This window comes from Lissotriton helveticus, chromosome 3_2, assembly GCF_964261635.1.
Source record: "Lissotriton helveticus chromosome 3_2, aLisHel1.1, whole genome shotgun sequence".
NCBI classification, from domain to species: Eukaryota; Metazoa; Chordata; class Amphibia; order Caudata; family Salamandridae; genus Lissotriton; species Lissotriton helveticus.
Window position 1 is genome coordinate 233,872,928 of NC_136062.1, and position 22,932 is coordinate 233,895,859.

At 46.7% G+C, this 22,932-nt stretch overlaps 1 protein-coding gene across 5 annotated transcripts in view; it reads left to right on the forward strand.

Annotated features, from left to right (window-relative positions):
* The window catches only part of SIN3A (SIN3 transcription regulator family member A), an 865,613-nt gene that overhangs the window by 245,877 nt on the left and 596,804 nt on the right, over nt 1-22,932 (forward strand). For all 5 annotated transcript variants that reach the window (XM_078685093.1, XM_078685092.1, XM_078685095.1 and 2 more), the window contains 3 exons: nt 6,741-7,023; nt 7,884-8,132; nt 8,443-8,595. In XM_078685093.1, coding sequence (XP_078541219.1) covers nt 6,741-7,023; nt 7,884-8,132; nt 8,443-8,595 — 685 coding nt within the window. The remainder of the gene's footprint in view (nt 1-6,740; nt 7,024-7,883; nt 8,133-8,442; nt 8,596-22,932) is intronic.

The following is a 22,932-nucleotide window of genomic DNA, read 5'->3' on the forward strand; positions in this document are numbered from 1 at the left end:
CACTTTTTCAGGTTTCTGCAGCTGGCACGGGCAACCGACGCTGATGGAGGGACTGCTATGTATTCTATGCTAAGATATGAATTTAGCAGCCCACATGCCTCGAACTGAATATGCTACTTACCAGTATGCATCTGTTCTTGGCATGTAGGGCTGCTAACATTCATATCGCCCGCCCTCCTCCCCGGTGCCTGTCGCAGCTGCAGATATACTATTGTATTTATTCATTAGCATGGACATCCTTTACACTTTTCACTCCATCTTCTGCCACAATGGCGAAAAACAATCTGGGGATGGAGCCGATGCCCATGCGCACTGTAGTCCAGGGGAGGAGCCACCTATCTCAGAATACTTCGAAGACTCTTCCAGGACAACAATGTGCGATCATCCGGACCCAACACTAGGCGGCGATCTAATGCTAAGATATGAATGTTAGCAGCCCTACATGCCAAGAACAGATGCATACTGGTAAGTAGCATATTCATTTTTATCACCTGTCTTGACTAGACTTGCATCCCTGGGTACCACTGACTTTTTTCCATTCTGCAGAGGGGATTTACAGATAGAGGGTGCCTGGTCACTTCTGACTACCTTCTGTTCTGGATTAGCAGGAAGAGTTTTGCCCTTGTTTGCTCCAACAGTCAGTGAATGTAACATATGAGAGTTGTCCTTAGCTGTAATTTCCAGTTTGTCCAGGCTTGCAGTGACTAATCTCAACCTCTCAATAATAGGGAGTAAGAAAGATCGAAGCAAGTGTTCAACTTGCCCCACCAGTGACCCGTCCCCATAAACATCTGGAGGAAGTAATGGCGAAGGAATAGGATATGGTGTATTATCAGACTCTACACCGATCCCAACACCCACTTGCTTATTCCCCTTTTTCATAGGTTTGGACCTTTTCGCTCTTTTACTTTGAGGACCACCCCCCCTTCTTTTCCTTTTGGCCGTAACTCTTTTATTTAGGGGCGGTGAGTTGACTACCACACAAACCGGAGAGCCATTGGGGGAAGATATACAGGTGGGAATTTCAACTAAGTCACCACTACCTGGCAGTGTAGGAGAGTTATTTTCCTCTAGAATGTTAGAAAGGGAATCTAACTCAATGCTGGACTCTGGCAAACTCAGGTCACTTAGCCGTTGGCTCATGCGATTTTCAGGAGTAGTACAATGCTGAATTGCCCCCCGAGAGGAACGTTTCGAGAAAAACTCAGCTGATAGTCTTTTCTCAACTGCACTTATCTGGTTTTCCAATGCAACAGAGACCGTAGTAAAGTAATTATCCAAAGTACCCAAAATGCTTCCAGTATTGGATTTCTCACCATCCTTGCCTCCCTTGGTTGACTGAGCCGCCATTACACCTCAGTCTAAAGTAATCTAGTGCACACAGGGAAAGCCTTAAAGAAAAGACTAGAAAAATACACAAAAAAATCACTGTTGTAGAAAAACCAAGGGAAATGGCCCAGCCCAGCCACAGTCGGCCTCAGACGGCCGTGGACGGCCCGCCCTCTGCCCGGGCTTAGCCCCGGGCTGTGTCCCGCACGCGTCCCGCGTGCGAGCGATCAAGATTGGCTTTTATCGGGCAGGAGGCGGGGGCGGGAAGAGGACCAGCTGCGGCAGATGACCAGCCGCACTGCAGGCTGGTCCTCGCAGTCCCGCAGATAGCCTCGGTGAATGTAGAACCCTCGAGTCTCTTTACGAGCGGCTCCCGCGAAGCGGGGGCCGCGAGGGGTGGGCTCAGAAACAGTCAGAGGAATCCGCAGGAAAAGCAACAGTCCGATAGACCTGGTGCCCAACAGGAAAACAAAGGAACTCCGTATGGCGCTTGCTCCACCAAACTTTTATCGGGCAGGAGGCGGGGGCGGGAAGAGGACCAGCTGCGGCAGATGACCAGCCGCACTGCAGGCTGGTCCTCGCAGTCCTGCCGCTAGCCTCGGTGAATGTAGAACCCTCGAGTCTCTTCACGAGCGGCCCCCGCGAAGCGGGTGCCGCGAGGGGTGGGCACAGAAACAGTCAGAGGAATCCGCAGGAAAAGCAACAGTCCGATAGACCTGGTGCCCAGCAGGAAAACAAAGGAACTCCTAGCAGGAAAACAAAGGAACTCCAGACATGTTTCTGGACCCCTGGGTCAAGAGACTGCTGCTCTTGGGGTCCTGAAACAAAGCTCATCCTGGTACAAGGTGCCAGCCCTCCTCCCCCAGGATGGGCATGGCCCACAAAGGGGAAGCTTCAAAGGCTTGCTGACTTGTGAGCTACTCCTGCCATTTGCTGCTCCCTGCATCTGGCCCCCACCGGTACTGACCCCCACTTTGGGCAGGAGAATTGATGGGAAAACCAAGTGAGGAAGGGAGGTGTGCCCACCTTTGCCAACTCCACCCCCCAGGTGGGGTAGGCGAGGTGAAGCACAACTCTCAGCAGGTGACCCAGCCAACCAGAGAGAGGCTTATGCACCCTCCCACTGGAGGGTGGCATAACTTGGGGTATACACATCCCAAGGAAGGGACCCATTGGTCCAGACCTATACCTACCTGTAATGCCTCTAAATTTAGTATTATGGGGGCAATTCTGAACCTTTCCTCCTCCGACAAGAAGAAACAAGAGGATGGGCCGAAGAGCCGTACTGAAGAAGTGAGGACACCAACCGACTTGGCCCCAACCATACCGGCCCATCCCTACCTCGTCCGACTACAGTGAAATCCTGGTGTGTCCTGCAGCTCCCAAGAACCCGGAGGACCTGCGCTGCCTTCCCAAACCAGACTTTGCCTTCCGTGAGCACGGATTAGCTCACCCACAGACTCTTGCTCCAGCCAAGTCCGCGAGTCTGCACATCTGCACCCGACGCCAACGGCCCAAGTTTGAGTGGACCAACATCACGAGGAGGTCTCCCTTGGAGATTCTGACCTGGGATCTGATGAATTCAGACCTGCCTTAAGTCTACAAAAGACGCCTGCAGTTCCTTTCTGTAGGATCCCCCTGACCGCGCTGGCAGTGTTTGTTGCAACCAAAGAACCCCCATTGAAATCAACAGGGTACCCAACGCTGTGGTGGGTGCACCTTGTGTGGTTAATGGATCCGTCTTTGCCCTGAGCCTAACACCCGGAGCTTTGCTCCCACAACCTTGTGGCCTGCTTGTGAGCATCCACCAACCGAAGGTCCTCTATCCCCCATTGGATAACATTGGGCCTTAAGGCACTCTGCCCCCGCCTGCCCTAGTGCAGCTAAGGGTGCTTTTAAAGTGCACCCTTGACCCTGGGGGAACCCTTGTTCTAACCCCAGAAAACCAACTTCAAAACCGAAGTACTTACCTTGAAATTGATAACTTCATTTCCTCCCATAGGATTGCATTAACTGCTTTCTTGTAAAAATTGTAGTGTGGAGTTGGTTAGTATGAAACTCTAAGAAACTGCAAATATACAAAAAACTATTTACTTACCTCTTCTCTAGGAAAGTAGAAAAAGTAACTAAAAACGTAATCTGAAAAGTAACTTTAAAAGTAATTGGTAAAGTAACTAAAAGTAATTTAAACTGCTATACAAACAACTGACTTGCATGTAACCAATCCAATTGCATTCAAGCTGCATTCAAGCTGCATTCAAGCTGCATTATGCTTCCAAAGTGTCCTTATCGTAACCTGTACCAGGCCTGGCTTAATTCTAGAAAATAAAATATAACTAAATAATATTTTTATACAAGAAAATGGGTCTGAGATCAGTCTTTGTGTGTGACATCATTTCTTGCCTGAGTTTGTACAATAAATGCTTAACACTACCCTCTGATAAAGCCTTACTGCTCGCCCACACTACCACAAATTGTGAGAGTAGGGTGCGATCTACTTTTACCTCTGCCTTCCTTTGGGGATCCACTGGACTTTGTGCACACTATACCTTACTTTGGTATAGTATATAAAGAGCCAGCTTCCTACACTATTTGTTTCCCCAGATCACTCGTATCACTGGTGTTGCTCAAGTGCAGAAAAGTAACCATGACACTAATCTTCATCTCTCAAAAATGGGCCATACATTGTTCTGGGATCTCTTGGAGATTGCACAAGACAGAGTAATGACACTACCAGGTCATCAGGACTTGTTCACAATACAAAGGGTGCAGGTATATCGCCTTGAACCATCAACCCTCAGCTTAGCAGCATGGTTCATGAGGATCTAGAAATTGGACATCTGGGGCTTCCACTGAGAGCCAGTGAAGTCCTAAGAGAATACAGATGTTCTATAGGTTTATACAGTGGGGCATCAGGAAGAGGTTTGTTTCACACACCGGTTATCAAGATATTTCTAGCGGTGGCAAAAAGGGTAGCTTCACCTAGGGCAGCAACCACTCCACTGTTGAACTTGAACTTAGACCTAAAGTTGATGACTCAGTCTTTGGAGCTTATGCATTAGAAACGACTCAAAACTCAAGACAGCTCTTTTGATTGCCATCACCTCATAGCGAAAAGTTAGTGAGGACAAAGCCAAACCAAAACCTTCTGCCAATAGTCATGTCCCATTTTCTTCCCAACTAAGCCATCCAAAAAAACTAGATTGTAAACAAAAAAGTGCTTCATACTCTGAATAGCAGAAGGGTAGTCATGTATTACTGGAAGGAAATGAGCCACATCGGGAAGGGAAAACAATTATATTCCCACCTTCCCCCCTGCAATCAATGGCTCACCAGTCACCAAGGGGACTTCTGCAAACATCCAGACATGTTAGGAGACAGTGGAGGGGCGCTTGGTCAAAACCAAAGAGCACAGTTGTCATGAAAGTTGCCATGCTGGCATTCATAGCAAATGTTTTCACAAATGACATCTGTATGGCACACACGTAGTCTTCCGTACACATCTTCACAAGACATTTTGTGTGGATATCCAAGTAAAACAAAGAGGCACAGGTAGGGCATAGTATTCAACATCTGTTTGCCAATAAAAAAAAAGTCAACCTAGCTGGTGAGAACACCACTACATAATTGATGCAAAGCATGGTAATCCAGAAAACATTTGCACTGCTGAACGAAATGATAATTTGCCTGTTGGGAGAAGTTTTGCAGCTTCAAGAATTTTCTTGATTCACATCAAACCATCACACCTCCTCTTAAATGAGGGTTTTTTGCTGAATACTCAAGACGGCAGATGATGTTTAATCATGTGTTTAGTTTCTGTATTTTCACGTCTGTTTTGAGGATAAAATCATAAAAAATTGCTACAACACCCCCCTCCCCCCCCCCTCCACCCCCATCACGTTTCTGTTAATGATTCAGAGGGGTCCACAGAAGTCAAAAGGTTAAAAACCACTGCAATAGTCTCAGTGTAATAATGACCTTCAAACCTATAAATTAGTTTGAGCTTTGAAAGTCTATATTCTTCCCAAGTCTTCAGATTTAGATTTTACTATGGAGTACAATTTATCTAGGCTGTGGCGAAAGATTTTATTGGATGACATGTTAACACCCTCCATAAACCTCATAGAATTCATGGGAATTGTTGCTACTATTTGTTGAACCCATGAATCATGTCTCATCAAATTAGCTAAACTAATAGAGCCTGTAAACAAAATTTCTCAACTAAGGTGATCTGAGCAGCCAATCATCATAGAGAGTGATGCAAACTTGACATTTTGCTCAAAGGAAAACTCTGATCATAAATTTCCCCCCAAAAAACTGCAAACTTTATTTCTGAAAGAGACTTTACCGTAGAATATTCCCCAGGTGTCCGACTGGATCTAGAAAATCTTGAGCAGTACCTCTGCATTCTGGTAGGTGGCATGGTTCAGCTCTGCATTGAAAGTGATGTAGCAGTGCCTATATACGCACCACCCCAGCTTGCTGAAGTCAGTTCCTTTTATTCTGCACCAACAGCGTGGATCCGGAGAGCTACCTCTGTCATTTTTTGACCAGTCTCTCCGATTGAAACTTTGAACCGCAGATTCCTCACCTTGGAATATTCCCCAGGCATTAGACTGGATCCGTAAAATCTTGAGCAGTACCTCTGCACGCCGGTGGAGTATCTCTGCAGGACAGCTACCCCACAAGCAATCCATCAACACTGTGGTCTGCATGTTTTCTCACGAAGGGATGGAAAATGATCTGGTGTTTTATACTCCTCCTTTGCCGTTCTCATTTGCTGTGGAATCTTCCCACTGGCTGAAAATGGGGAAGTCTCAGGTCTTGAAAGTAGAATAAAGTTATCTTGAAAGTGACTCTGTTACCTTTTGTCTCGAAGTTCTTTCCTGTCATCTTCCTCCTGTTGTCCGGTCAGCAACTGTTAGGAAACACACATTGTTTGGCTCTATTTCTTTTAATCAAAAAGATCTGGCAAGTGACAGGCTTACTGTAAAGGCAACTTTATCATTCTCTTGTGTGGCCATATTTCTGTTTAGGAACATGGCTTTTGTGACAATGGTTCTTAAGTGACAGATTAACATTGGTAAATTAAGGGGTTAGGGAAGCTTCCTGATGTCTTCTCTTCAAGGAGACAGAATGGCTAAAAAGTGACAGACTTTAATACTTGAAGAGACCCATCAAGCCATTCAGTGTACCCATTTATTGACTGCTGTTAAAAGTCATATCTCATTTCTTTATGCATTCACTTGGTGTATTCTTGCTTACTTGGATTTGTGCTTTGCAATTCCACTCCTTCCTTTAAGAGATATATAAAAACATATGACTAGAGTGTAGACTTGACATTGTTTTCCTTGTGTGGCAGTAAATCCGCAAACCTTTTTTGTTCTCTAATTTTTTTTTTAACATCTCAGCATTGACACACCTGGAGTGATTAGCAGAGTGTCTCAGCTTTTCAAGGGCCATCCAGATCTCATCATGGGCTTCAACACCTTCTTACCGCCTGGCTACAAAATTGAGGTGCAGACCAACGACTTGGTAAATGTGACCACACCAGGGCAGGTCCACCAGATTTCCACGCATGGCATTCAGCCTCAGGCTCCTCCACCACCACCACCACCACCACAGCCTTCTGCACAATCTACACCAACCCCATCCCAGGCAGCACCACAGCCGCTTCCTGCCAAAATCAGCAAGGTGAGGAAAGAAAGTAACATTCATTTTGATGGTTGGAAGGCAGAACTAAAAGAAAGATTTCTTAAAACTGTGATGGTGAACTAGGTCCAGCTCACATTGATGTGTCTAGTATAGATGACGAGTTGGAGAAAGACTAAGTCCAGCTTACTGGGGGTATCTAATTTAAACAGGTGGTGATGGGCAGAGCCTTCTAATTGTGAGCAGGTGTGAGTTAACTAGATAAGAATTGTAGGAACAGGATTATTGATGGTGAGTTTGGGGTTGGTCTCATGATGTGGTGCCAGGTCGGTGTACCATGGTCTGTGTGTTGCATCAACTTAATAAAATAGATTTGTTTCTATACTGAAAAAGGAAGGATCTGGAGCAATCTTACTGTTTGTGTTATAAAGCCTGCTAATTGAGAATCCAATATCTCACTTGGATGCAAAGAGATGTGCCAGTTTTACCTGCCATTAGGGAAGGCAGCTGTATTGAGATGGATCAAAGGCTAGGATGTTTGGTTCTGCTTTATAAAAGTCACATGTAGTCACAACCCAAAAACGAAATACTACCCAATAACTGCACCAGTTTTACATCCTCAGTCTATTTAGCAGTAGCATTATGAAGTAAACTAATTATGCTGATAGTAAAGCAGTGTGTCGGGCTATAACTTTTTTAATCCTGGCATTTAAACTTTGTGGATAGGGTTTAGGTGGTGCTGCTAGAAGTGAATTTCCTCTAGGCAACACAGCTTCCTATTCATGCTGAGTTATGCTGCTTTCTGATCGATTGTCACCTTCTTGATTTTCAATAAAGCGAAGACCTGAATCTGTGTTATTTGTGAAGGTGATTGAATAGAAGATTGTTCCTTTTCTCCCCAGCCTTCGCCATCTCAGGCACATACTCCAACCAGCCAGCAGACCCCTCCAGCCCTGCCTTTTCCCTCACCACGCTCCCCTGTGCAGCCACACACACCTGTGCCTGCTTCCCACGGGAACACGCCATCCCTGCAGAACAACCAGCCTGTAGAGTTCAACCACGCCATCAACTATGTAAACAAAATCAAAAATCGCTTTCAGGGGCAACCAGATATTTACAAAGCCTTCCTGGAAATCCTGCACACTTACCAGGTGAGTGGTGATTCTAGATAGAATGAGCAAGAGGAGGGTGGAGAATCGAGTTAATGGGAGTTCGTCTTGTCATTCTTGAGCGCTGAGCTTTGAAGTAGTTTTATCTCGGAATGATTTGTACTCCTCTTTGGTCGCACATGTCTTGTGAGATTATTGAAAGTTCTATAGCCCTGGACATCAGTTGGAAAACCATATAGCATTATAGGGCCTATGCAGAGGTACACAGCGTCTACCATTATGTATATCTTTCATATGTAAGCTTACACATTCTTTGTAACATTGTCTTTTTATCCCCCTTTTTCTGTATCAGAAAGAGCAGCGGAATGCCAAGGAAGCAGGTGGGAACTACACACCAGCCTTAACTGAGCAGGAGGTGTATGCACAAGTGGCCAGACTTTTCAAGAATCAAGAGGACCTGCTCTCTGAGTTTGGACAGTTCCTGCCAGATGCGAATAGCTCAGTAGTGAGTGTTGTGAATCCTTGGGACCACTGCACACCCATAACTTCTAGATGTTTGTGTGGAGCCTTAACAGTTTTGTAATTTTCATGAAGTATAGAGAAAAGTTGAAAATATGCAGTCTGATACTCTGGGTTCAATTTTCTAAGAGTGCAAACTAAACTTTGTCCTTAGTTCTTTGGTTATCATATTATTCGGCTGTTCATTTCCAGTGTACATTTTCCCCAGTTTTATACATTGCGGTTGAAAAGCTTCATATAGGTGTAAGAGAGTAGTTTTTTTCTCCAATCTCTTTAGTGGTGCTAAGGGTGCAAAACTGCATTAGCTGCTGGATTGCTTTTATGCCTTCCTCAAATACAGGTCTTAGACCTTTAAAGGTTTTTTTATCGTGTAGTAAGCGTGTCCTCCTCATTCCTGATTAATGAAAATATGCACTGGGTTTACTCCAGTAGTGGAACTTACATAGTCTCACATGCTTGAATCATTCCCTGTCGTTGTGATGCGAGTCCCCGGTATATCAAAACAGCAATGCAAAGTTAGCATAAAGTAGAAAAACAGGCCTAGGCCCATTTCAGTTTTGTAACATATTCATATATTTTTGTAAAAGAGACCAAATCTAGGCTTTAGCCAATCAGAACACCCTGCCCTCTAGAACACTCCTGAGAGAATCTCAGACTTTCAGACTTTCTACTGCACATTGTGTTAGGGAGTTTCCACTGAGCCCTGCTTAGTTTTTTCCTTTATTACTCTCTTGCGAGGTTTTACAAAACTTTTCTTCACAATTCTACTTATTTGGCTTTCTTAATCTACATTCCTGATGTCGGAGAAGGGTCTTTTTAGAGCCTGTGCCACCTTCTGTAAGAAAAGACTTCAGGTTGATATCTACCGCCTGTACCCTAACCACAAGGCCAAGGATTGTAAGGTTTGTTGTACCTTCTCCACCAAAATGCTGAGGGATCGTAAGGGGGGTCTTTCAATTTGGCTCCAAAAGCTGAAGACCAGAAAAGAGCCTCTATCTAGTGATGATAGTGATGAGACTTGTTCTCCCTTGTCTTCTAGAAGGTCTCTCAAGAGGGAAAGAACTCAAGCGCCGCTTGGGTATTACTGGTTTCATGTTTGTCGAACGTCAAATAATGTCATATTTTGCATGATCTAGATTTGTTTATTCCTCTTGTCTGCCATAATTCCATGATGGTTAGTCAATCCTTTTATGCTACTCACTAAATATCTATTATTAGACTATTCACGTTAGCCTACTGTATATAGAGGCCCGTTCCCCTTGCTCCCTGTAACTTTTAGATACTGGCATAAGCCATCCCTTTAGCATAAGTTCTCCTGATTTTTATCGTAGTTGTATGAAAGACTCAGTATCGTCTTATATTTTCGCTTATCTGATTGTTTACTGACATTTTATTAGAACATGACTACTATCCGATCATGCTACTGAAGCTTATATTGCACCCAATATTATGTCGCGTCACCCTCATGCTATCGTCACCCCCTGTTTCTGTGAAGCGCTCTGATATCTGTAAAGATCTTGTTCGCGCTATATAAAACTCTAAAAATAAATAAATAAAATAAACCTCATTCATCAGGTGAGCGCCCTCATAAAGCCTCAGTAAAGACCACCCACGGGTCTTACCAGCATAGTCCTACAAAATCTCCTCACCAAGGTGAACAGTAGAGGAAAGGACTTCTTACAGGAGACAGCAAGGTAGAAAACGCCAGTTCCGTCCCACCTTGAACACCTCCTGAAGGCAGGCGAGCCTTCAAAAAGCCTTCTTCTGTTCCCCCTGAAGAGAAACAGGCAGCGAAGGCTTTACCGTCGACTAAATCATCGTTGTTGACAACAGCACGCCGAAGAAACCATAGTCCTGGTCAAGGTGGAGCAATACTTCCCATGTGTCTACAGTCGAGGAGCAGTCATCGTCAATATTTCCTCCAACGACAGCATCGTCCACGGGATCGTCTGAGACTTTGCAGGCATCGCCGGTTATTGTACCACCGACATCCTTGTCGTCGACTATTACGACAGCGACGGCTACTTCTACAACGGCTACGGCGGCATCAATTATAACGCTGCCCAGTTTGCCTTTGACCCGGTCAACGTCAGTGGCTCCATCAATAACATCGTCGCCGAGGGGAATAAATTACTGCAGAGAAATTGAGTTAGACTGTGAACTCCATAAGTAGCATCACCTAGTTAGGTGAATCCTTTGATTCCTTCAGATCTCTTGGAGGAACAGGACTCTGAACTCTGATGAAGACGATGGCACCTTTGGTTACGCTCGCAGTCCATCGGGGTTACATATAAAATGCCAGGAAGAGCACTACAAGGAAGGCAATGAGGAGGAGCACTATTACATGCTTCCTCATGACTACCACCAACAGTATCAGGAGGAGATGGTTTGTATGCCATCCTTGTTTTCAGATCTGCAGTTCATACCTTTGGACTATAGGAAAAGATTTCCATTGCCTTCTGCTGTTCCGGAACGTGCTTTGTTGCCTCCTAAACAACATTCAGTTCCTTCCACCCCACAATTAGCGACGACGTTACACACAGTGACTGCGCGACCATTAACACTACCTCATGACAAGCAACTGGTCACCTCCGATGACGACCAGGAGGAGAGGGAGGTTCCAGATCTACATGGGGAATGGGACGACTATCTTAATTCCACTCCGTCTTCACCCTCACCAATTCTTGTAGATTCTCCACCTGAGGACATCAGTGGTTTTCATAAGTTATATATGGAAGGAGGGCCTTAAAGTCATGAAAACACTAGCCACAGTGATTCTTGTTCTTCCTATATTGGGAAAAAAATGTAAAGCCCGAGAGGACAGTCCTGCCTGCCTGGTGGTCCACCAAAAGCCAGACTGTAATCTCCCAGACGGCTCAAAGGAAGTCCAAGAACCTGGCTGCTCTGATCACAACACCTCCGGACAAAGACCGCAGGCACCTTGACAACTCAGGCAAACAATTCTCTTTGATGTCCAGACTTAAGGTCAGGGCAGCTAATGCTTTAGCGGTCTTAGGTCGCTACGATCTCCAAATTTGGTTCAACCTAACCCCTCACATCGATCAACTTCCTGATGAGAGTAAATCAGACGCCAAGAAGATCCCCCACGAAGGTGAGAGGGCTTCCTCAGAGGTTATAGACTGCCAGAGTATATTGCTATGACAGCTTATATGTCTCTGGCAGGCGTGACAGTCTTACGCCGACAGGGTTGGCTCAGAGCGACATGTCTTCAGCCTGAGGTCTAGAATAAGATATTGGATCTGCCCTTTGATGGAGAGGCCTTTTTTGGGAAATAGATCGCTAAGGCTCTCCAGAATATAAAGAAGGACACTGAGACGGCAAAGTCGTTGTGGACGCTTCAGTACCGTAAGTTATCTTTTTGCTCATATAGAGGTGGATACCAACAATACAGATATCCTTCTTCCACCACTTCTACACAACGCTATCGACCGCAATTCACTCAGCGGCAATCACAATTTATGACCTATTCCAGATCGGCACCCAGTGGGAGAGCATGGCGACGGGGGAAGGATTCGGCACCCAGAGGGAGAGCAGGGCGATGGGGGAAGGTTTACTCAGTTCGCCAATGACATCTTTCAGGCTTCCCCTTTCTTTTCCTTCCCATGCTCAGGTGCCCTTGGGGGGAGAAATCTCTTTATACATCAGAATTGGCAAAATATAACAACGGATTAATGGGTGATCAACATTATTCAGTTTGCCCTTATGTTAGAGTTTATTCAAATTCCACCTTTCACTCCACCTTGCGTACAAGTGACAAAGCATCAACCACCCCTCCTGCGGCTAGAAGCCTGGTTGATGCTCCAAAAAGAGGCAATCGAACCAGTTCTGGCATCCCAGAGAGGAAAAGGGTTCTACTCCTGTTTCTTTTTTGGTACAGAAGGCTTTTAGAAAGTGGTATCGTTTCCTAAATTTAAGGAATCTGAACACCTACTTGAAGAAACAGTCCTTCTGAAGGGCCTCCTTACAAGACCTATTACTGCTTCTTATTTTAGGAGAATTTATGGCCACTCTCGACCTTCAGGTTGCTTACCATGTTCCCATTCATCCATCACAGAGGAAGTATCGCTGCTTCACTGCAGCCAGGAGCTCCAACCAATTCAAGGTCTTGCCATTTGGCCTAAGATCAGCGCTAAAGATATTTACAAAGTCAGGCCCCAGTGGCGGATTTCCTCAGAATGCCAGGTGTTTCCTTACTTGGATGATTGACTGATCAAAGCACCGTCTATTTCGGCAGCCCGGGTGATCATGTCAGCTTGCACGTGTTAGAAAGTTTAGGCCATACCTTAAACAAGGAGAAATCAAGCCTACAACCAACCAAAAGCATTACCTTTGTGGGAGCCATATTGGACACAACTCTGAACAAAGCCTTTTCATCGCTTGAAAGAAAAAACAAACTGATATCTATGGCTCAACTCCTCCTAAGAAAAAATTCACTTTCAGTTCACCGTTACAAATCTCTCCTAGAGTCAATGTCATCTTGCATCCTCCTCATACCTTTCTGCTGCCTGAGCAGGCGCCCCCTTCAGGAACAACTAGACTTACAATGGTGTCAAGTGGTCGGTTCTTTTGAGGATATCACAGTAACTCCTACTAGGGTTCAAGGCATCTCTTGGTGGACCCAGCAGAAAAACATTTCAAACGGTCTGTCTTTTCTGACATCCCCAGCTTTGTGAGTAATAATCACAGATGCATCTCTAGAAGGATGGGGACCGTTCTAGCCAGAACTTCAAATCAGTGGCTGTTGGTAGCGACATAATCGCCTTCACCACATCCATTTGCTGGAACTAAGAGCAATTTGTGTAGCCCTGCAAGCATTCCTACCAAGGATACGGAACTCATCGGCTTAGTGCTTCTGGGAGTGTGTGATCCAGAATGGGATTTCACCAAGAGCGAAACACCTTCCGGAGAATCTGAACGCAACAGCAGGGTAAACGCACAGCAGGCTCAAGTCTGCATGCCACAATTGGGAACTGCACCAGGGAACTCTGGACAACAGCTTTCGGCACTAGGGCACACAAACCGTAGACCTGTTTTTCACTCTGAAAAACAGGAAATGCCAGTACTTTCCAAGTTGGCATCACCATCTGGCATCCTGAGGGAATGCGTTTTTGATGGCATAGTCAGGCACCTTTGCCTACAGTTTTCCTCCCATTCCCCTCCTGCCAAGGCTTCTCGTGAAGATGAAGGCAGAGCCTTGCAGGAAGATTCACATAGCCCCATATTTGCCACACCAGTATTGGCACAGAACTCCTTCTCTCAGAGAGGCAGCCAATTCTCTTGGATCCTATCCCATTGCTATTGACTATGACTCTGTGTCAAATACTGCAGCCGGATCCCAAGATCCCAAATCGCTTTGATTAGCGGCATGGCTCCTGAACAGAGTTTGATCATATGAACCTTTCCACTGAATGTAAGGATAGTCAATCAATCAATCAGGGAATTGTAAGCACACTACTCACCCGTGAGGGTCTCATGGTGCGGAGGAGGAGAGGGGGATGAGGGGGTGGGGATGAAAGCAGATCCATTGAGCCGAAGAGCCAGGTCTTGAGTCTTCCTGAAGGTGTACAGGGAGGGGGCGCGTCTGATGTCTCCCAGTAGTTCGTTCCCGGTCTTGGCTGCAATGTGAGAGAACGATCTTCTGCCTGCTCTGACTCTTTGGATGCCGGGGTTTTGGCCAGTGGGATGTTGGCAGATTGGAGGTTTCTTTTGTTATGCCCGGGCGCAGAGCACTAACAAACATATTGAATTAAATGGAAGCGGTTTTGTCCCTGGTGCCAGGAGTCAGGTATACATTCTTTCTCCTCTTCAGTTCATTAGATCCTTCCTTACATCCTTTCGTTGATGAAGTCTGTTCTGGCTCATGCATCTATTAATGTTCATCTTGCTGCAATTTCACGTTTTAGAAGAACCTCTTTGTGGCCCTTCTTTATGATCAGCGAGAATCATCAAACAATTCATGAACCAACTCTTTAGGGGTTTTTCACCTGTCAAGCCTTCCCCACCACTCTGGCACCTTAACGTGGCCCTATCTCAACTCATGAAACATCCCTTTGCCTTCTCCATCCTTCAGCTTTCACCTACATCCTAGCTGATAATTGAGCCTTCGTACGTGGAGGAGCGGATTATTGCCAGCTACCTGTGGAGACCTTCAGTGGGCAATTCCACAGGGGCGGCTTCGAGGAAAAGCACAGCGTACATTGGGGGCTAGCAGAATGGCGGCAAGCGGACGGCGTAGAGGAGGTGCTGCGGCTGCGTTGCCTGCCAGATGTAGGCGCAGTCAGCCTACCTTAACTCCTCCTTCAATGTGGTGCGGAGAGGGTCATCTGTGGCGGCTGCGGTGCTGGGAGCGACACGCCGCCTGTGCCTTTTGATCGTAGCGACCCGTCGCATAACAAAGGGCAGCGACAGTGGCCTACTGAGCGCCGTAGCCAAAGCCGCTGCAGTGCGGTGTGTGCTGCATTAGGGCAGTGAGGTTTGGTGACGGCCAGGGTCAGACCTGATTGGCTGTGGCAGAGAGGTGCGGTGGCAGTGTACCTTGCCTAAGGCTGCTAAGAAGCTAGTCTGGTGTTCCTTGGTGCACTGCCTGGCCCCTGCTGAAGGTCGTGGGCTACCGGCCGGGAGTGCTGTTGACGTGAACGGCCTGCTCGAAGGGTAGCGGGCGCCGTGCTGGGGAGCCAGAGAGTGATTCTGTACGCCGTGGGTGACCCTAAGCTAGGTAGGTGCTGCTGGACGTGGCGCGCCATACCGGACTACAGCCTTAGCGGTATTTCCCCCTAAATTGCACGAGGATCTATAGTCCTGCAGGCAGGCCACTATACCTTACGCTACTCTCCGGAGTACCATAGCAAAGATGGGAAACTCAGACTAAAATACAGTTTGAGCTCTGCAAATCATCAAGGACTGGTGAGTAAGCAGAAGACACTGCACTATCAGAGAAAGGGGCTGGAGGCTCAGATAAAGAAGACCTCTGCCATATCCTTTCAGCAATGCAGTAACGCTAGCCACAATTGACAGTAAGCTCGACTCGCTTTCCTACAGGATGGATCGCATGTCTGAGCGTGTGGATAAGCATGCTGAGAGGCTTGACATGGTTTAGCGCAGAGTGTCGGAAGCAGAGGATGCGCAAGTTGAGGCAGTGGCTGAGCAAAAGCAGATGACCTTACTTCGTGATAAGGCTTAGGACTTGGAGCACGCTCCAAGTGCAATAACATACGTATTTTGGGCCTTCCGGAGACCAAGGTGACCGGCAATATGGAACTGTTCACTAAGCAATTGCTGGCATCTTTGCTTGGGTGTGATACATTTTCCCAGGTATTCATCGTTGAGCATGCCCACCGCTCTCTAGCCCCGAAACCTCCTTCAGGGGCTCCCCCCGACCTATTATAGCGTGCCTCCTCAACTATAGGTATAGGGATGCAGCTTTACGTAAGGACAGAGAGTTGCGTGTGCTTCAGTTCGAGGGCTTGGAGGTTGCACTCTTTTGGTTCAAGAGGCTCGTAAACCATTCACACCCATGAAATGCAAATAGACTAGGCTATGCTCTACCCAGCTACATTACAGGTTACGTGTGATGGCAAGACCGAAATCTACAATGAGCACAAGACTCTACAGCAGGACCTTAAGAAATTTGGTAAAGCCAGAGCTGAGAAGGCGACCTGGGAACAGCCGGAGAGCATACGGGTGCACAGCGAACAAGAGGACTAATTAGATCGATGTAAAGGATATAAGTGGCAACGTCACCCACAGCACGTGTGTTAGCGACTTCATAGGAAACAAGGATGTATTGCTGCATCTCAGTCTGGTACCTGTGGCTAGGTATGGACCGTACTTTGGACTGAACAAGCCCGCCAGTGGAATAAGTCTTCACTATCCTGTTTCATACTCTGCGACTTCATAAAAAGGAAGGTTCATCCGTCACTGTAATGGGCTATCACTTAAATAGCTTGGATGGTATATTCTTCAACGAAGGCGTAGGCCAAGACATGGAGTGTTGGGAGGAGGTCAGCCTTCTCCCCCCGCATGTATTTCATGACCTGGCTTATTATAATAATTGCCATAGTTTGTTTTCTTGTTTTTACATGCTTTTCCTATCTTGTTTAAATTCGGGGTACGGGTACAATGTTTAAAGTGCGCCATGCTGAATGTTTCGGGATGTGGCGTGGGGGTGGAGGGGTGGGGGGGGGGTTTAGTTAGTTACACAGTCAGCAAGCAGAGGGTACTTTTTAGTTCGCCGTCACGCAATCTGTACATGGTGCTATGAGAGGTACATATTCACCATCATGCTAAGGGGCGACTATGATAATGGAAAATCATGTGAGTAATACTAACACACAACTAAATTTCATGTCCTGGAATGTGCGGGGCCTTAATAATTACAAGAAGATTTGAAAAGTGGTAGCTTACTTAAATAGGCAAAATGTGGACGTGCCATACTGCAAGAGACCCATCTGGCGCCCCGCACTGGGCTGTTAACACAGAAGCGCATGAGGGGCATTTGTGTGGCATCCGGTTTTACATCACATGCAAGGGGGGTGTTTATCTGGGTCCGTAAAAGCTCCGGCTTGCAGATTCAAGGAGTTGAGGTCGATCCCGGTGGTAGATATGTCATAGCACGATGCTGTAAAAATAGTTTCAATGCAATGCTGGTTGGTGTATATGGGCCCAATCACGATGACCTACTATTTTATCACTCTTTACATAACAAAATTGCTAGGCTCTCCCATGCACCTCAGTTATGAGGCGGCGACTTCAATTGCATACAAAGTCCAGATTTAGATCGCTCGAAGGGCCCCCCCCAAGCGTCCATCCAGGGCTGTCATTACTCAAATAGCAGAAACGGAGAACCTCGTAGATGGATGCATGGAGACATCTGTCGCCCAAGGGCAGGGGATACACGCACTACTCCTCAGCGTATGAGACACTTACCAGGATAGACTACTGGTTCGTCTCACGTTCACTGTTGCCTTCCATTATAGATTGTAAACATCTACCACACACCTATTCGGATCACTCACCAGTCCTTATAACGCTTTCGCTCAGTAATATGCCCCGAGGGGAAAATACTTGGCGATTCCCACAATTTTCTTTATTAGACCCAGTATTTAAAGATGAGTTACAGAAGGCGATAGTTGAGTTTTTTGCAAATAACATTGGAAGTGTCTCCAAGATGTGCACTATTTGGGAAACATTTGCAGCATAACCATCTCTAAATACTCAGGGGTTCTCTGATCGATTCGCTCACAACTGGACAAGGCAGAAAAAGATCTGAAAAATTTGGAGAGGCAATTTCAAGAAAATGGAGATGCAAAAATGTTATCACAAATGATGGCTCGGATGGAGGACTTTGACAAGCTTGCTAGCTCCGAGATAACACATCTAGGTAAATACGCCACAGCTAGGGCGAACGCAGAGGGAGATGGGCCTAGCGCCACGCTGGCAGCCCTGATGCGCCCCTCTGGGAGTGATGCAGATATTTCACACGTTTACAATGACAAGGGGAGTTGATGCAGGATACCCACGGGATAGTAGAGGCCTTCCTCTCATATTGCAACCAACTATACAACTCACAAAACTCTACCTTGACCAAATCAGACGAAGAGTACCAAATCAGACAGAGTACCTTGAATATATAGTGATGCGGTGGTTGAACAATTCAGATAGGGAGAGACTCCTGGCCCCCCTCCGCCGAACCAAAATTATATCTGCTCTCAAAGACATGAAAAGGGTCCGACGGACTGACTGTGGCCTTTTATAATACATTTCAAGATCAATTAGACCACATCTAATGAACCTTTTTGAAGAGATGGCGCAGAATGGTATAAAGCCGCCTTCCATGTGGGAAGCCATTTTGATTACTCTGCTGAAGCAGTGAAATGACCGAACCAGTGCTCATCCTATTGGCCACTCTTGCTGCTAAATACAAACACCAAGCTGTTAGCGAAAATAGTCGCCAACAGGTTGTCTCCCCTGATGACCATTTTGGTAGGTCAGGGGCAGACCAGGTTTGTTCCCAGCCGTTCCCTAGCATGCTATCTGCGAACCCACTTTGATACGATGAAACGCATAGACACGAAAATCAGTGTCACTGCTCTTTTTATTGACATAGAAAAAGCATTTTATTCTGTCGAGTTGCAATTTTTAGATGCATTATTAAGAAAAGTGGGGGTAGGCGAGGTGTTTCTGAAACGGGTCGAAGTTCTCTACACCAACCCTACGGCGCGTGTGAGGGTCAATTGGCCTTTTACCCAGCCGATAGCAAGTACAAGGGGTACTAGGCAGGCCTGTCTCCATTGTTGTATGCCCTGGTGGCGGAGCCCCTCGCTGGTGCCATGCGGGACTATCACTCCCACTGAGGCATTCGTTCTTCGCAATATAACTTAGCTATTGCAGCTTATGCTGACAACACCTTGCTATATATACGCGACCCAGATGCAAATTTGAACCCTATGCTCCGTGAGGTGGAACGATTTAGTCAACATTCAGGACTGCACGTAAATTGGCACAAGTGAATGATGCTCCCACTGACGCCCATTACCACCCCCACAGTTACTAACTATCCAATTGGGTGTACCGAAGAGCCTGTGCACTATTTGGGGATCCAGGTCCACACAGACCCGGATGTGGTAGTGAGAGAAAACTATGACAGAGCAACACAGAAACTATCGGAGACCATAGAGAAATGGATTAAAGTCCCCCTATCCCTTGTGGGTGGCATCGCGTTAATGAAAATGATCATACGCCCCTGGTTTCTCTTTCCATTTGTACACATCCCCATCCTTTTACACTGCACATGCTGATACTGCTTGCCTGGGCCGGAAAGCAACCCCAAATTAAATGGGAGATACTGACCAGGGCATATTCAGAAGGGAGACTCAATGCGCCAGACCTAGAAAGGTATTACACGGCCGCACAGCTACTGCATGCCCATTATTGGATTCATGGACACCAAGGTTTCCCACAGCTATTCATAGAAAGCGCCAAAGTCAGCCTCAATGCTTTAGCTGCAACACTGCTGGGTGGGTCCCGGGGTAAAACTGGAGTAATAGACCCGACCGGCTGTACAAGGGCACACCTACATTAAGCAGCATTGACACGACACTGCCCAAGTTGAAGATAACACTGATGGGGGATTATTTTTGCAGACTGTAAAGTCAAACCATGGGTCGAGGCAATTGGGTACGCCCCCAGACTATCACCGTAGATGCATATCAATACCATAGGGTGCGGCAGGTGCTTAAGGACAAACTGAGAGATGAGTTATTAGAACCTCAGGAAATGCGCTCTCTTACTTATCTCCTTTGGCATAACACCCCAAAAGATGACGTCACAGCACTATACACACTTATTAAACATGACACGCAAGCCCTGGACCAGATGCAGGAAGCGTGGCAGAACTAGCTGGGGGGTCACAATCACAGAGGCACAATGGGCACATTGCTATGCCAATACGAAATTCATCTCACAGAATGGGAAGCACAGGTTGGTGCATCAGGATTCAAGCAAGCTGGGCCGAAGACGGCTGTAATGCCAGAAACCGGTCCCCGGAAGCTTGTTTCCTTTCCAGTGAAGAATTGGCTTGGTAGTTTGGTCTGCCCTGTTCCCATGATGCACTGGGCCAGGGACAGACTAATTTGCATATAGCCAGGTTCTGAACTGGGATGGTGCAGTGAGCTAAAAAACGGTGATGGATCAAGCCCTGATCTTTTGACTGGGTAGGAGTGTTCTGCTTAATTCAGATACTCTGTCCATCACCACCCCCTTTTTGAATCGTTTTGGCCACCACAAGTGTGGAAGGGTATGCTCAGATGTGAGTCCCTTGCTCACTGCACCATCAGGATTCAAGCAAGCTGGGCCGAAGACGGCTGTAATGCCAGAAACCGGTCCCCGGTAGCTTGTTTCCTTTCCAGTGAAGAATTGGCTTGGTAGTTTGGTCTGCCCTGTTCCCATGATGCACTGGGCCAGGGACAGACTAATTTGCATATAGCCAGGTTCTGAACTGGGATGGTGCAGTGAGCTAAAAAACGGTGATGGATCAAGCCCTGATCTTTTGACTGGGTAGGAGTGTTCTGCTTAATTCAGATACTCTGTCCATCACCACCCCCTTTTGAATCGTTTTGGCCACCACAAGTGTGGAAGGGTATGCTCAGATGTGAGTCCCTTGCTCACTGCACCATCAGGATTCAAGCAAGCTGGGCCGAAGACGGCTGTAATGCCAGAAACCGGTCCCCGGAAGCTTGTTTCCTTTCCAGTGAAGAATTGGCTTGGTAGTTTGGTCTGCCCTGTTCCCATGATGCACTGGGCCAGGGACAGACTAATTTGCATATAGCCAGGTTCTGAACTGGGATGGTGCAGTGAGCTAAAAAACGGTGATGGATCAAGCCCTGATCTTTTGACTGAGTAGGAGTGTTCTGCTTAATTCAGATACTCTGTCCATCACCACCCCCTTTTGAATCACCACCCCCTTTTGAATCGCATTACAAATACCTGCATTGGGTCTATTATACCCCAGTCCGATTATGCAGATATGGCCTTAGGGAGGACAATAGGTGTCCGCGTTGTGTGTCCGAGAGGGCCGGATTCACACACCTAGTGTGGGACTGCCCGGCTAGCTGCGCATTCTGGAGGGAAGTGTTTCTCACAATAACAGAGATGCTTGAGATTCAGATCCGGAGACTCCCCTGGTAGCTTACCTGGGTTGCAATAAGTATAACCCAAAGTCTTCCCGTAAATTGGTGGCTATCGGTTAATTACTAGCTTAGCGCAGAGTGGCCATGAGCTGGATGCGTGGGACAATACCTAAAGTAACTGCGTGGCGCACGGACTTGGTTTATTGCTCCCCACAATCTGACAATTATAATGCTTTAATCCCATCCCGCTGTAGACCTAAGAATACCTGGGGGCTACTTCAAAAATAGCTAATATGGCAGTCGGCGTCTGTGGGCGAGCGGAGTGGGCAAAGGGACAAAGTCCAGAGCACTGTAGAGGGTCCATAGGCGGATAATGCCCTGCTTCTCTTCCAGGGGATCCTCATCAATAGTCATAAGCATTAGAATATTCCGCCCATGCGCGGGACCCCAGAAACACTATATTATATGTGCCCCACATATATATATATATATATATATATATATATATATATATATATATATATATATATATATATATATATATATATATATATATAATAAGCAATAGCAGCCTACTAAACATCAGAGCTGAATCATGCTGTAAAGAATTTCCACCATACATGAAAAACATGCATTAGAAACATGAGAAACAACAATAAAGATTGTTTTGGAACTGTTTTAATGCTCAGAAAGCAGTAGAAATTCTTATAAAACACTGAAAGCATAGGAAGCTCCCTGGCTGCATTGCAAATTCCCAGTCCAAATAGACTGAAAAGTTAACTTGCAGCTGAAAGCAATAAACTGACACCGCGCCTTTAAGGCACCCATGACCCCCAGCTTCCCATCATGCCTCAGGGGTGACAGTTAGGTCAGTTGTTCTTTCCGGCTCCTTCAGGAAGGATCCTGGCAACACAGCTCCACTCATTTCTGTATTTTCTGACAGAAATTTTCTTCACTTTTCACAGTTTTGTGACTTACTTTGACTTTTTACATCTTGTCAAGTAAGAATCTGTCCTTTATTGACAGTTTGGTGGGTATTTTCTGCTTTGAAATGCCTTCCCTTTTTGACAACTGCCCTTCTTGTGGCAACAAGAAGGCCAAGACAGACAGCCATGAAGTCTGTATACTTTGTCTACCTGACAATCATGACCCAAAAGCCTGTCCTCACTGCAAAACCCTGTCAGGAAGAACTCTAAAGGACAGGGAGAGGATTCGCATCTATGGCCTAGCCCAAAGGTCATCCAGAAGAATGTCTCCGGTAAGGAAGGGCTCCAAGAGGGCTAGAACACCTTCAAAGGATAAATCTACACACCCTTCAGCGTCGGGCTCGGCGCTGAGGAGAGAATTACCGGTGGGTCATTCATCGAAAAAACGACCTTCGACGGTAGGCTTGCCGTCGAGAAGAGGGGATTCAGGTACGTCGTCGTCGAGAATTCCAGCCCCTCCGCCATCGTCAGCTCGGCGTCGAGGACAAAGACCCCTCCGCCGTCGTCAACCCGGCGACGATCGGCGTTGAGGACAAAGACCCCTCCGCCGTCGTCAACCCGGCGACGATCGGCATCTAGGACCAAGACCCCTCCGCCGTCGTCAACCTGGCGACGATCGGCGTCGAGGACCATCACACCTCCGCCGTCGTCAACCAGGCGACGATCGGCGTCGAGAAGTGTAACCCCTCC